At 44.5% G+C, this 15,517-nt stretch overlaps 1 protein-coding gene and 1 pseudogene across 1 annotated transcript; one reads left to right on the forward strand and one right to left on the reverse strand.

The window, feature by feature from the left end:
* Nucleotides 1-3,090: 3,090 nt before the first annotated feature.
* Nucleotides 3,091-3,639, forward strand: LOC115309477 (annotated as a pseudogene).
* Nucleotides 3,640-12,849: 9,210 nt separating this feature from the next.
* LOC8024038 lies at nt 12,850-14,450 on the reverse strand. The gene is made up of 2 exons (XM_040219613.1): nt 14,312-14,450; nt 12,850-14,029 (listed from the first exon to the last, which is right to left on the reverse strand). Exons 1-2 carry the CDS (start codon nt 14,448-14,450, stop codon nt 13,011-13,013), a joined length of 1,158 nt encoding a protein of 385 aa, XP_040075547.1. The 3' UTR covers nt 12,850-13,010.
* Nucleotides 14,451-15,517: the final 1,067 nt, after the last annotated feature.

The following is a 15,517-nucleotide window of genomic DNA, read 5'->3' on the forward strand; positions in this document are numbered from 1 at the left end:
GTGACGTCGAACCACGTGACGGCTTGTAAGTGTGACATCGATTTCGCCCTAAAGTTAGCGGCGAAATTAATGTCACGTGACGCACGTGACTAGCTCACGTGACCTCAGTTCACGTGACACAGCGACTTGACATCGTGACGTCGATTCCCCCGCAAACGTTTCCGGTTAAATTGATGTCACGGGAATGACGTTATGTGACGTCTGGCTACGTGACGCCGTAACATTACGTCGCACCACGACGCCACGTTCGTGGTCAGGGCATATGACGTGGTCAGCGACATGATGTCATGATACCCCGTGACCTGACGTTACATGACATCAAGTCACATGACATCAAGTTACCTACAAAATTTAGCTAAGAAATTTATATACAAGGAGTCCTGCAGTCTTCTGAACGGCAGTCTCAAGTCTTTTCAACAAATGCAAAGGTTTGCTCTGGACATACAACATTATATGCACTGTAGGACTTTGAAAATAACGGTAGCTGCCAGCTTCTTTTAAAAATTATTTCGCGAAAGTTTACAAAAACAATGTTGCGCAGACAATATACATTTGAAAAATCTCAGGATACCTCGAGGTTGGGATCCGGCCAACTCGTCGAAAGCCAAATCGTCGACTGCAAACATGTCGACGGCCCATTCGTCGAACGGGCCAATTCGTAATAGGGCAATTCATTGAAGGCCAACTTGTCGAAAGGGGCAATCTGTCTAAGGGTGATTAGACGAATAGGTTGAATAACGGTCCGAGGTAAAAATTCGTGGTTTCTGTTCTAAATAACAATTTTTACCTGAATGTGTATTTGTGTTTGGACTAGCGACAGCGCCTTTGTTAGGTTACAAGACTGAAAGAAAAATAAAGTGCGAAGACGGGTCAGAACCTCGAGGGAAGTTGAAAAATGTGTCATCTCAGGAACGTCCTTTTGTTACTTTCCTTTATTGCTTTCTGTAATGCGCCACCGCAGACTGTCGCTGCGAAGTGGCTTAAACGGGCAGACAGGTCGGTTGACATTTTTGCAATAAGTTGCCGCCGACTGTCGCAGCGAAGCGCCGTGACCGGGTGGGCCGTGTAGGTTAACATGCGCCCCCGGAATACACGCTTGACATAGTGACGTAGTGGCGAAAGCGGCAAGTTCTTACCTTCAAGAAGAGCACACTGGAGGTCAATTACCGTGTGGCGATTTTACGGATTACTATAGGGCAGTTCTTGCTTTAAAGTTTCAGGAAAAAATAATATAGTTTAACCTTGAAATAGCGGCGTCCAGCTGGCCTCTTCGACGGGTTTTCCTTCCAATAGTTGCCCTATGACGAATTGGCCTATTCGACGAACGGGCCGCCGACGAGTTGGCCGTCGACGCGACGAGTAGGCTTTAAGCGAGTTGGCCTAGACCCCTCGAGGTAATCTCACACTGCATAACGTGGCGTGAGGAATTGTGAAGTTATTCAACACCTCCTTTAGTTGGTAACAGGTGTTCCGCATCCAGCTGACGCTCGTTGACTTCCGCAGGACTTTGGCTGCTTGGATGACGTTATCGAAGGCGCTCGAGGTGGAGCGTCTGCTGGGTCCTTAACCTGTCACCGATTATAAAAAACAGAAAACATACGCATGAAACACATGAGAACAAACGCCACGTCGTGTCGTGCCGCCGAGCGACGTAACCATAGCAACTGTCGCTGACGCTCAGACGTGAAGGTGCGGCATTTTGGTCACGTCACAGCGTCGGTTGTTATGCTTACGACAGTCGGAAGCGCGAAACGGGCTCGATTTATCCTCACGTGTGTTTCACGCCTATGAAATCGCAAGTTTACACTTGCGAATTCGCGGGCAGATCCGCGCTTGCCGCGAGCGGATTCTGGAGCAGGGTGGCGAAATCCGCTCGTCGCTGGCGGAAAATCTGGATCGGTCCGATACCCATATCCACGTCTTCCCCCAGCGACAAGTCGATTTCGCTACCCGGCTCCAAAATCCGCTTGCCGCTAGCGCAAATCCGCCCGCGAATGTGGAAGTGAACAGGCCGCACCATTAGTGCTGCCCGTTCGGCGTCACCTAAACAGGTCAACGCGGGGCGCAGGTCAGCAGTCAAGTAAGACTCATAAAAAAAAACAAAAAAAAACACAGTGCTAGAGGACGAGGTGGTGTATCTTACCAGGCTCTTTAAAATCTTCCCATTAATGGTTTAATTTGATTGTTACAACTCTAACTCTATCTGGAAATCTAGAGAGATTATCAGAGTCAAAATAGTCCGTTATTGTTCCAATCCTGAAACCCAGAAGGTCATTATGGGACCTATTCTCATATATACCCGTGCTCTCGACATCATGTGCTGCAAAATGAATGAAGCGCATGATCCAGAACCGCTTCACATGGTTTCTCGGCAAGCATATTTTGCTAGCTAACGAAATGACGGGTTTCTGTCGGGCTCTCTCCAAGGTATATGCTCCATGATGGAACTTAACCCGAGACTGGGGTAGAAACGGAAACTTAAAAGTAGAAGGGACAGAGACAAGTGAAGAAGAGAACGTCTCAAACGCAGCTAAAAGATTTATTTAGTCCCACATCCTTATATACTCACAACCACAAGGTCACCCAAACACTCAACATGCCCCTTTCAAAGACACAACACACCAGGAAAAAGAAAAGAAAAAAAAAAACCCCAAAGACAACAATGCAAAGGGACGCCCCCTTAAGCAGTACTACGAACAGGGGCAAACCGTCCACTTGTCCGGAAAGAAAAACTTTTCATTTTTCCTTTCCTTCTCTTTTCTCTCTGTGTGTCACTGACACTACACCCACGAACCAACAAGACCCAAAACTTGAGTACAAAGACCAACGATCTCCGCGAACACAAAGAAAACTGGGAAGAATATCTCCAAACGGGAACAACAACCACAACAGACAGATACAGAAGGACTCACTCTAAAAAGCGCAAAACCACTTCACCCATAAAAAAAAAAAAAAAAAAAAAAAAACTTGTTTACAGTTTTAAAAATGTTTCAGCATTGTTCCCCAACTGCAATGAAGCCTGACTTATACAATTACCGATTGATTTATTCCGAATGGTTTCCCTTACCAGTCCCTTACTCTCATTGCAGTGTTATCTCTGAATATACTCGTGTCTCTGCGAATTATGAGTGTCTTCTTGTAGGGTGTCGTGATTACATTATAGGTGTTGTGTACAGACCGCCATCCGGATCACCTAGTGTTTTTCTAGACTTCTTACAAGAAATTTTTCAGTATGCATCTGAGAGTAAACTTCCTATGATACTAGTTGGTGATTTTAATATTAATCTGATGTTGTCTGACTCATGGCAATTAGAATTTTTTGATCTCGTGCAATCACATGGTTAGGAAAATGTCATTGATTGTCCTACCCGCGTTACATCTTAGACGGAAACTTTAATATATTTATGTTTGACCAATGTAATGAGAAATGACGTAGTATCTGGTGTACTGACGGTGGATTTAAGTGATCACTTACCTCTCTTTTGCTTTCTTCCATGCGCAAACGTCGGCTACAATAAAACGAATATAACTAACCCTTATTATCGAGACATAAACGATTATAGTATCGAACGCTTCGTTACGCTTGTATCGGCCATACACTGGAATGATATATACAATGAGCCAAACCCTAGTAAGTCCTACGATAAGTTTATAGAAAAGATAAAAGAAGCCTATGAAGATGCGTTCCTATTTAGGAAAGCCAAAAGACACAAGAAATCACGGAAACCCTGGATTACCATAACACTTCTCAAACGAATTAATGAGCGAAATAAACTTTACGACAGATTCATAAAAACAAAAGACCACGATATACTGGCTGAATACAAAAAGAGACGGAACAAGTTAAACTCCGACATGAAAAAGGCGAAAGTAAACTATTATAAAAATAAATTCATTACAATTCAACATAATCCAGTGAAAGTATGGAAGACGGCAAAAGAACTGATGTCCAAGTCAAGCAGTACCATCCCCAATGTCCTTAGAATAGATGACGTGGATTATCCTGGTAGAGAACTTGCAAATCTATTTAATGCTCATTTTTTGCTTTCGGGCGCTCCGACCTTCTCCTTACAACAGGAAAGAAACTTTGAATTTCATACCCGCGTATGTTTACAACAGTCTATATTTTTGTCACCAACTGCAGAGACTGAAGTGCTTAACGTAATAAATTCATTAAGAAACAGCGGCGCATGCGGCGATGATGAGTTGAATGTTAAACCTATAAAAGCAATTGCTGGGGTAATATGTCAACCACTATCAGCAATCTGTGATAAAATATTAAGCACCGGGATATTTCCTGCTCAATTAAAAATCGCTCGAGTATCAGTAATACACAAAGGTGGGCCACTTAATAATTTAAACAACTACAGACCTATATCTGTATTGCCAGTATTTTCAAAAGTAATAGAGAAGATAATAAACTCCAGGATTTCGGACCATTTTATTAAAAATAACCTAATTGTTGAACAACAATATGGATTTCAAAAAGGGAAATCAACCGAGGAAGCTTTACTGAAAATCAAGGACAAAATTTTAACCAATTTTGAGACCAAGCTTTACACATTAGGAATATTTTTTGATTTCAGGAAAGCGTTTGATTCTATTAAGCATGAAATAATTCTGAAGAAGTTGTATAACTATGGTATTAGAGGAGTAGCCCTAGAACTTATTCAAAATTACTTATCAGATCGTGTGCAATATACGACTTTAAGTTGCGAGAAATCAGAAATCGGTAAAATACAATATGGTGTTCCCCAGGGGTCCATCCTTGGACCACTCTTATTTTTGGCGTATATCAATGATATTGTCAACATTCCCCACACACCTGACATTGTGCTATACGCCGATGATACAAACGTATTTTTTTCTGGTGCCAACATAGATGAACTTGAATCACTTGCGAATGATTGGATGTTAGAGTTAAGTGCATGGTTGACATGTAATGAATTAGAGCTAAACACCGAGAAAACAAAGTATAGGATATTTCGAGCAAAAAATAAAAGTATTAATCAAGAACTTAACCTATGATTTAGAAATAGTGAAATTCAATATGTAAAAGCTCACAAGTTTTTAGGTGTATACTTTCAAGAAAACTTTATTTGGTCTTATTATATTGATCAGATCCGGCCAAACATCTCCCGGTCAATAGGCATTATAAATAGGCTCAAATATATCATTCCGGTTTGGTTAAAACGACAGTTATACTTTACTCTTGTTCATTCTCGTTTAAATTACTGCAGTTTGGTATGGGGTACGTGCTCACAGACCTGTATATCCAAGCTGCTCATTCTACAGAAAAGAGCAGTACGGTCAATTGCCATATCTCATATAAGGAACACTCTAGCCCATATTTTATCAAGTATTCTCTTCCTACGGTAGAACAATCACTCATTCAAAAACTGGCAATTTACATGTTTTACAAAATAAAAGCACACCCTCAGTTTGGACATGAAAATTACATCAACAATGCATCAATATACTCATTTCGCCGTACCCACTACACTCAGTCCAGAGTACGCACAAACTACGGTAAACAAAGAATACTTAATCAGATCGCACAGCTATTAAGCAACCACCCTGAAATACTGTCCATGATAAATAATTCCAATACAATATACACATTTAAACGAACACTGAAAACGTACCTTTCAGGTATAACATGATTTATTAAAGTTTCCGGCCGCATTTCTTTTGTTATATCAATGTATCTTAGTGTAATACCACTATTAGTATTTGATTGTTTTTGTTCCTATGTTTCTGTACGTTGTGCTGCTGACTGTACAGGGGGATGGAGCCCTGTCAGGCGATTTAAATCGCCTTTTGCCCCATCCTCCTAGACACTTGTCTGAATAAAGAATATTATTATTATATTATTATTATTATTCACTTCTTTATGTATTATTTCCGTCTTTGACCACAAAGCAGTGCAATTGTTACATTCATTTATGTGCTTAGCTATTTCAGAATTAGTAGCGTTAATCCTTACATTTCTCTTATGTTCTGTTAGTCTGTCATTAACACACCTCGAAGTTTGCCCTACATAAGCAAAGCCACACGCCATCGGAATTTCATACACTACACTGTTTCTGCACGAGATCGATTTTTCACGGTGACCTTTCCTGCACTCTTGAATTTCAGTTTCAAAAGGAGTTAATCTATCTAACCTGAAATCAGAACTAAAAACTGTTTCAACTCCAAACTGCTTGGCACACGCCTTCAGGTAATGTGAAATTCCATGAAAATACGGGATCACAGCCATCCGTCTTTTCGACGTGTCTTCTCTTTCCTTTTTCTCCTTGGTGTGTACATCTAAATTCCTTCTGATGAACTCTTCTTCATACCCTGCCCCTCTTTGTCTCTTCCATTGACCTTCCACCAAATTTGTGATAAAATGTATGCATGATCGGTCTAGAGCATTTCTGATCAAAGACTTTACCACTCCCGCTTTCACCGTTTTCGAATGGCAGCTACTTTTTGACAGAACAGGTTTCCGGTTTTCTTTGCCGTACTCCCAGCAGAGACCTTTATCAGTGTGAATCCGCAGATCCAAGAATTGTAATATTCCATTCTCCGGTTTCTCTACGGTGAAGCGTAGTTCAATGGCTGCTGATCTTATCAAATGCTCGAGACCGTTCAACAGGTCATCCCGGAAGGTGCACACAAAAATATCATACACATAACGCCTCACAAAACACATGTCCTCTCCAAAACCTTGAATTCGATCAAACAAAACAGAGTCCAACGAGTTCAGATACACCTCCGATAAAGCCGGTGCAACCGAGGACCCAATGCACACGCCTTCCTTCTGTACAAACTTTTTTCCTTCATACTCCACAACCGTAGACTGAAGATAATAATCAAGAATGACAAGAAAACTGTCTAGCGAAATGCCTGTTTGGGATTGAAACTGAACGAGATTTGATTCTAGCGCATCCTTCACCCTTGTCATCAATTTATTTTTCTCCAGAGAATAATAGAGGTCCTTAATGTCCATCGATAAAACTGAACATTCTCTCCCGTGGTTGACCTCCAATATTGATTAAATCGTTCGAATTCCTGAGGGACAATGACTTCTCTACATGAGTAAAGTTTAGACCGTTCTGTAGAAACTTTGAAACGGATTTCTGCCACGTGCCACATTCGTTAATCACCGCCCGAAGAGGCATTTCGGGTTTATGATCCTTTAAGAAAACTTTTAGACTTAGCGTTGACCGCATTGGACCTAACAGACTCTTTGCCACCCCTTCCAAATCGTCCTTCTTAAGAACCGAACCGATCTTTGCCCTTAGCTTAGCAAGGTGTCCATTCATAGAAAAGTGAATTCATCGTTTCGTCCGTTTTCATTCGAAAGACAGACCCGGGAAGGATGGCGAATTTCCCAGATTTGTCCGTTTGCAGTAACTTCACTGACCTCGCTTTTAAGTCTTTTTTGACCCCACTGATTTCACGAAAATTTCGCTTGTCATTTGGATACCCGTTTCCCATCACTTTCTCCATATTACTAACAGCACCATTTTAAACGCTACTCGCTCATCAGGGTTAACCTTCCTGGCAATCGTCTGCATGCACGAAAAAACATCCAGCTTTGATGGCTTTATGTTTAGACAGCATTTCGGTCCTCTCCCCAAAATTTCTTCCGATTTTGACGAAATAAGTTCACTGTACGGGTTAACAAACGACGTCTGAGGCATACAACCACCATTATTGTAGATTCAAGACTTCCCGCTCTCCTCACGCCTAGAACCACACTTGATACTGTCCAAAACAATCCTACGTTTCACATACCAAAGACGGTCGAAACGGGCCTTCTTCATTCTGTTCCAGTGCTGGTAGTCCGGGTGGTGCTTGAACTCACTTCCAACCAGGAGGGACCACAGTCTTTCACACGCGCTGCGGATATCCTGGATCCTTTGAGATGCACCATCTCTGTAAGCCTTGATTACCTTCTTCTTGAACCTCCACGGTATCCCCTTCTACTTTTAAGTTTGTGTTTCTACCCCAGTCTCGGGTTGAGTTCCATCATGGTAAATATCCACCAGCTCGCCTGTACTTTCACCGTTCTTTCAGTATATGCTCCCTCTCCGACGGGTAAAATAGTCTTGAGTCATTGTAAAAGGGTGAAAAAGAACAGTGCGAAAAACGACGCGGAGAGAGAAGGTGTGGTGTATACACAAAGAGCGCTGTCTTTCAACTGTTTATTTTGAAAAAAGACGCCCACCGGCGTGGTCACATACAATCAAATACGTCACATCACATCACCTGACCTTCACGTCGAAAACTACCGATAAACGAAAGTTCGCAGTCATAAAAGCTTATTGAGGGAGCACGGACACACTTATATTTCTCATTGAAACCAAAAATGCTTCCGTAATATTTCTAGTCGTCTGTTGACGACGCTTTCCAAGAATCTTGGTCTCGATTAAAACAGGAGTACACCCACACCGATCGTAGTGATCGTAGCGCACCGCCAAGTTTCCTGACAGCGAAGCCCTCATCGAGCACGCATGTTCACGCAATTTTTCGCTTATACAACGGCCTGTTTGGCCGATTGTACACCTTCTTACACGTCAGCTAAATGCAATAAACCGCTGATGTGTAAGAAGCTATACATTGGCAAAACAGGCCGTTGTATAAACGAGAGATTGCGTGAACATGCGTGCTCGATGAGGGCTTCGCTGTCAGGAAACTTGGTGGCGCACTGCGATAGGTGTGGGTGTGCTCCAGTTTTAATCGAGACCACGATTCTTGGAAAGCATCGTCAACAGACGGGTAGAGAGATTAGGGAGGCACTTTATAGCCAGTTTCCGGCTTCAGGGTCGTCGCCGTCGACGTCGTCGGCGTCGCCGTTGGCGTCGTCGTAACTGCGGGTGTAGTTATGGGTAAATTTCCCCGCTAAATTTAGCGGAAAAATTTTTCTGCTACATTTAGCAGAATGAGTTCTCACTAAAATTAGTGGACAAATTTCCCCGTTAAATTTAGCAGAACAATATCCCGCTAAATCTAGCGGGAAATTTTTCCTCTAAATTTAGCGGGAAATTTAGCGAAAATTTCCCGCTAAACGGGAGGGGAACAGGAGAGGGAGGGGGAGAGCACGGGGAGGAGAGGCATACCCTCCCCTCCGTACCCTTCCATCCTCCTCCGAAAGAGCTGCGCTCTAATTCGGCCTTACAGAGATTTGTAAACGCTTTTCTTTTTTTTTTTTTCAATGGAAAGAGATAAGGGTGCAAGTGCTCCCCCCCCCCCCCCCCCCCGCGCCCTTCCCCCCGGTAAGTTTATATAACTGCGAACTTGCGTTTATCAGCAGTTTTCGACGTGATGGTCAGGTGATGGGATGTGACGTATTTTGGTTGTATACAACCACGCCAATGGGGTTTTTTTTTCTCCAAAATAAACAGTGCAAAGTTAGCGCTCTGTATGTGTACACATTTTCTATACGTGTCGTTTTTCATGCTGTTTTTTTTCATTTTGCAATGCTACACAAACTAGCCCAACTGTGCTAGCCTTGACCTAATCACCGGTGTAGCACATGCAAGAGCTCGGCGGCAAAGCACACTTGCAATCTTTTTTTGGCGCGGAGAAAGCTTTCAGCTATGTAAACATTTCAAGTATTCTTCAGCAGTTTTCTCTCATAGGAACCTCAAGGGCTGCGTTCAGAAAGGTCAGGTCAACACTTTAAATGACTGAAAGTTACAGGTTCTTAGAAATGAAATGAGCAGCTTCCATCCAAACATAGAAGCCTTCCCCAAGGTTCTATACGAGAACCGACAAAATTCAATATCGCCATGGTTGACATACCAAAAACACCATGTGGACCGCTGGCGATCAACGTTTTCACCTACGCGGACAACGGCTGCTTATGGGCCACCTACTTGAGACGCGATGTGCTTCGTAGAATATTACAGCCGGTCATGACCTCTGTTCAATTGTGCCAAGCTACGATCGAACTCAAAACTGCGGTAAGCAAAACGCTTATTTTTTCCCCACATATTCAAAGACCCTCGTGCCCACATGTACAGGGTGTCACAAAAGAAAATTTACACGGTCTTTTTTACCGCAAAAAGAAACTAGGCATCGCCGAACGCTCATTCTCCGCCCAAAGGTAGAGCTAGAGGTCACAACCAGACGCCAAAGTTTCAACCCGATCCGATAACTTAATCAAAAGTTATAAATAATTTTCTGAAAATTTCAATGGGAAAATGGCGGCCGACGGAGTTTTCAAACACATGGGGCTCTATGGCACCAGAAACCGAAAACGGGCGAAAGTGGGCTCCATTTTCCCATTGAAATTTTCAGAAAATTATTTATAACTTTTGATTAAAGTATCGGATCGGGCTGAAACTTTGGCATCTGGTTGTGACCTCTAGCTCTACCTTTGGGCAGAAAATGAGCGTTCGGGGATGCCTAGTTTATTTTTGAGGTAAAAAAGACCGTGTAAATTTTCATTTGTGACACCCCGTAGATTGATATTGGAGCGACTCACTCGGTCAAAAAAGGTTTTTTTTTTTCCTTGAGAAACTTCTAATGAGGTGCTTCATTGAGGTGCGAAAAAAAGAAACTTCACGCCGACAGAAGCAGCGGAGGAAGAAGAGAGACCAACCGTTACTAGACGTGAAGTTCGTTGTGGCTTGGAGACAGCAATCGCCTACCTTGAGCAGGAGGGCGACGGAGAACGTGCAGTTCAAGTGGCCGACGTGTTGTTTTTTCTGGACACTAAGATAGGATCAAAGACGTCAGTGCAAACTCGCATCGTCTCGTTTTTTGCTAAATATTGGCCAAATAAAGTGTATTTTTTTCCTCAATTATTGCTTAAATGTCTGTGTTTTTGACCTTGATCCGTTACTATGGACGAAGGTTTTTGGGGAGCGGAGGCGTCCATATTAACGAGACATGACTGTAGCTTTAACTAGCTTTTAGCCCTAAACAAGCAAAAACCAGTGTATTTTAAGTTTTATCACTAAATCAGTAGAATGTTTATAAAATTAGTATATATACTGATTAATCAGTAGCAGTGGCAACACTGACCTCCGAACGCCTTCCTCGAGCGACTGAGTTGAAGAGAAAGATAATCAAGAACGGCCTAAAGATTAATTTAAAAAAAATACATGAAAGCAAACGGACGACATGCTTCTTTGTAAACACGCACTAAACTTTATTCAAGCAGAGTCCAGGTCTCTGGGCTGTTCTGGGTGATTAGCGTCCCGGCGAGCGACGCCACAGTGTCGGTCGCGCTCGTCGCGGCTTCGCTTCTTGTCTCCTCCAGATTTTCCCACCGCGGAAGAAACACGCCGACAGCCGTCGACTTTTCGTTTTTATTTTGGCGTTTATGTTTACGTTCCTTATCTTCGAAGAATATGGCTCAGCAACAAGAAAATAAACATACACAAACACTTGGCACAAATACAGACACAGAGAAAAGTAACTCTTTAGCCTCTTGGCATAGTCAGATATACTTCATTCTATCTTACGATGCTCCACAGTGGACGCTACAACCTACCCGCGCTAATCCATTGTTCGTAGCTTGTCACGTGACTTTGCGCTCCCCGCGTTGCACCGCCCAACCGGAAGGGCACGTGACACCCTCCAATCTATGGATTACCTCCGGTGGTTCATAGCGTCCGTTTCGGTTCATTGTAAGGCGAAACAAACCATAGAAGCGTACGCCACTGCGCCGACTCGCCGACTCTAAGTCGTGCGGCGCATAGACGTGAAATATTTTTGTTCGTTTCATTATTGTTCAGATCCCTTCACGTCGCAGCCGTTTGTTTACCAAAAAAATGAAAGCCGTTTACAATTCCCTGTTGCGAGGTTCTTTGTGGTTAATAATAGACAAGATACAATGTCCTTCGTTTTTTATAAAAGCTTGTATTTACAAAAAAATCAAAGAGTTCATATGCTTATACAAAAAAAAAGGAAAACTTAGTTAAAGAAATGAAAGAAAGGAAAACGCATCAGTCACCATGTCTTTGAATTCGTGTGCAGCAGTGTGTCTTGTGCTGTCGTTGTCGGCCCACGGTTGTGGCTGGAAGTCAGGAGCGGGAGCGGTTGGCTTCCGTCGGCGGCCCCAAGAGTCACCGCAACCAGTGCTCGCGTAGTAGGAAGCCGGGCAGCGTAGGTTCCTATCCGCTGCCCTCGCTGGAACAGGCTGCTGGTCAGGCAGTAGGAGGCCGCCGATTGCCCTGGCCGATGGTGTCGTTCCGCTCTCTGCACGTTCTCTCCGGCCCATCTTCTTCCACGCCCTTTCTGCACGAACTCCAAAATCCTTCTTCTTCGTCATCTTCCTTTCTCCCTCTGGGCCGATCCATGGGTTGAGTTGCCCTTCTTCTTTTCCATCTTCTTTTCCACATTGAGTCACATCATCACAAGGAGCCCCCCTTTAAGTTTTTTTTTAAAGTATTAAATGAAATTACATACACAAAAAAACCAAGACCATGATGATGTGCGCAAGTTCATTGCAGCCCAATAAGATAACCCACACCCACATCCTTTCTTCTTTAAATGTACTCCACGCGAAACGAGTACTCTTGAGGCATCAGACCCCAGCGTACCACTCGGCTGTTAAGTTGTTTCGCCTTGTTTCGATATTGTAAAGGATGGTGGGTCGTCTAAACAACAAAATGCGTTTTATATAAATGCACACGAACCTTCTCTATTACCCAGACCATGACCCAGGAATGTTATTGTCCTTATACCGACTTCGCACTTCATAAGTTTACTCTAATACCGGCTTGTCGCATTCTCTCACAAAAACTGCTTTAACGCCTCCACACGTTCTCAAATTTCCTTGCAAATACGCTCCCCAAAAATGCGTAACCCGAGGTATATTACTAGAAACAAATTCTAGCGATAAATTATTACAGTTCATTCTACTTTGCACTCCTCTCAATCGTAATGAATGAATCGTAATGAAGAATCATTTGAATCCACTACGCTTCTTCTAACGCTCGGTGATAATGCCCACCATCGTACCAAAGCACTTCATACGCGACGAAGAATTTCCTGGCAGTTCTCGATCACAGTGCCTTCCGGACCAGTTCGTCGAACATCTTCTTCATGAGCTCCAGGTGCATCTTGTCTGTGCCGTCGCGTATTCGGCGCTCCTTCTCCTCCATGTCTAGCCTTCTGACCTTGACCGCCACCTCTGCTTCAAACTTGGTCCTCTCAAAGGCCAGCCGCTCTTCGTCGAGCTTGAGCCTTCGCTCCTCAAGCTGCAGTTCTTTTTCCTGGATCATTTGTTCCCGGTCCACTTGCCTTTCAAGGAACTCCTGCCGTCCATCCTGACACTTCCTCTTGGCCTTTCCATTTCCGTGCTCTATGGTGTCCTCTCCGGGCGAGACGGAAGGGTCGGCTCCTGCCAGGCTGTAGCCCTTGATGAACTCGGTCGGGACGCTCTCGTGAGGATCTACCTCCGGCACGGGGTAGTTATCGGTCGGGCCCAGTGGCGAAACCACCGTTTGGGCCTCAGGGTCCCTCTTTTTGAGGCGCGGCCTCGGGTAGAGCACTCTGCGGGGCTTGGGGTACACCGGCTTCTTCATGTCGAAGACCTGCTGCAGCAGCTTCTCCTTCTCCAGGTACTGCTCGTGAGTGGTTGACCTGCTTTTCAAGCGCTCCTTGGCATCGGTGTCACCCCACTGCGAGAGCCGCAGGTCCCCGCGTTCCCTGGCACTCCCACCGTTACTAAGTTGGTTTAGCCTACTCGGCATACTACCGTCGACGGCAGCGACGTATTCACTTTCCGCGTCAGGCACCTCCTTCAGGGTTTGTTCGGTCGAGTCCTTCGCTCTATGAATATTTCCCACAATGACGTCATACAGAGGATGGTCCATACACTTGACAGTTACCTGTCCCGTTAGGAACGGCGACGCAAGGCGAATGTTTGCCTCTGGCAACATCAGACACGTCCCGTCCACTAAAAATACGGGACTGACTTTGCCAGTAAAATCTTCAGATGCGACCAGTTCCCGGCGCACTATCACGGTGTTACTCCCGGTGTCTCTCAACACTTTTACTGCTTTGCCGTTCAAAATCCCACCTGTGATTGGCCTAACGTCCGACAGAATTGGTCTCGCCTTTTCAGTCATATTCATGGTGGCCGTTCTGAAGGCGTTTCTTGTGATTTTCTTCCTTCCCCGTGAGAACGCGTCCGTCTTACCAAGAGGATACTCATCGGGTTTTACGAAACATGAAACTTCTGTCTTTCCGTTTTTTTCTTGCGGACATAATCTGGACTCGTGGCCTGACCTCTGACACACTTGACAGAACCCGTGTGTTTTTGGCTTTGATCGACAATCTGTTGCCTTGTGGCCCAACTTACCACACAAGAAACATTTTATCTTTGGAGCGGGTTTGCTGCCCTGCGCATCTTCCTTCAGGGCATCTAAGGCTACTTTTGCCTCCCTCCTGAAATCGGCCAGATTAGGCTGGCTCTGCGCCTCGAGGAAGTGGTCCGCCATTTCAGCCAACGCCGAGACGGTCTTACAGCTTCTTTCCTTTAAGAAGACCGCGAGCCTCGGATGACAATTCCGAAGAAATTGCTCCCCAATCATCTGGTCACGAACCCCTTCATACGTTTTTGGGCATTCGTTCATACTGACCCAGCGGTCGAAGAACCCCTCTAGTCTCGCAGCAAACTGGCTCCCTGTCTCTCCGTCCAACGGCTTGCTCTCTCTAAATTTCTCGCGGTACCCTTCTGCCGTGTACCGAAACCGCTGGAGCAAAGCCCTCTTCACCTTATCATAATTCAGAGAGTCTTCAGGTGACATCCTACCTATGACCTCCAGAGCTGGGCCAACAAGGCACATGCTTAGAGCAGTCGCCCACTTCTCTTGCGGCCAATCTTGCCCCTGAGCTACCCGCTCAAATCTCCTCAAATACGAGTCGAGATCCTCCCTTTTGTCATCGAAGGGAGGCATAAGCTTGTGAGGACTAGGAGATAGCGATATAGATGCGCGACGTGACCCTTCACTGCCATCTGCTCGGCCTATCTCGGTTGCGCTAGCCTCTGCAAGACGAATCTTTAGTTCGATAATGCGTTGCTCACTTTCTGCCTTGAGGCGCTGTGCTTCCCTCTCAGCAGCCCTCTCTTCTCGTTGGCGTGCTCGCTCCTCGCCCACCCAAGACCTCAACTCCGCTCCTGCCAGTCCCAACTCAGCGCCCAAAGACATTAACTCTTTAACCTCCATTCTGATTAATTATTGTTACGTAGAAAAACGAAGGAACAGAATATCTTGTCCTGTCGCGGACGCCAGTTAATTGTTGCGAGGTTCTTTGTGGTTAATAATCGACAAGATACAATGTCCTTCGTTTTTTATAAAAGCTTGTATTTACAAAAAAATCAAAGAGTTCATATGCTTATACAAAAAAAAGGAAAACTTAGTTAAAGAAATGAAAGAAAGGAAAACGCATCAGTCACCATGTCTTTGAATTCCTGTGCAGCAGTGTGTCTTGTGCTGTCGTTGTCGGCCCACGGTTGTGGCTGGAAGTCAGGAGCGGGAGCGGTTGGCTTCCGTCGGCGGCCCCA

This window comes from Ixodes scapularis, unplaced genomic scaffold (genome assembly GCF_016920785.2).
Source record: "Ixodes scapularis isolate PalLabHiFi unplaced genomic scaffold, ASM1692078v2 PGA_scaffold1__304_contigs__length_218370807, whole genome shotgun sequence".
NCBI lineage: Eukaryota > Metazoa > Arthropoda > Arachnida > Ixodida > Ixodidae > Ixodes > Ixodes scapularis.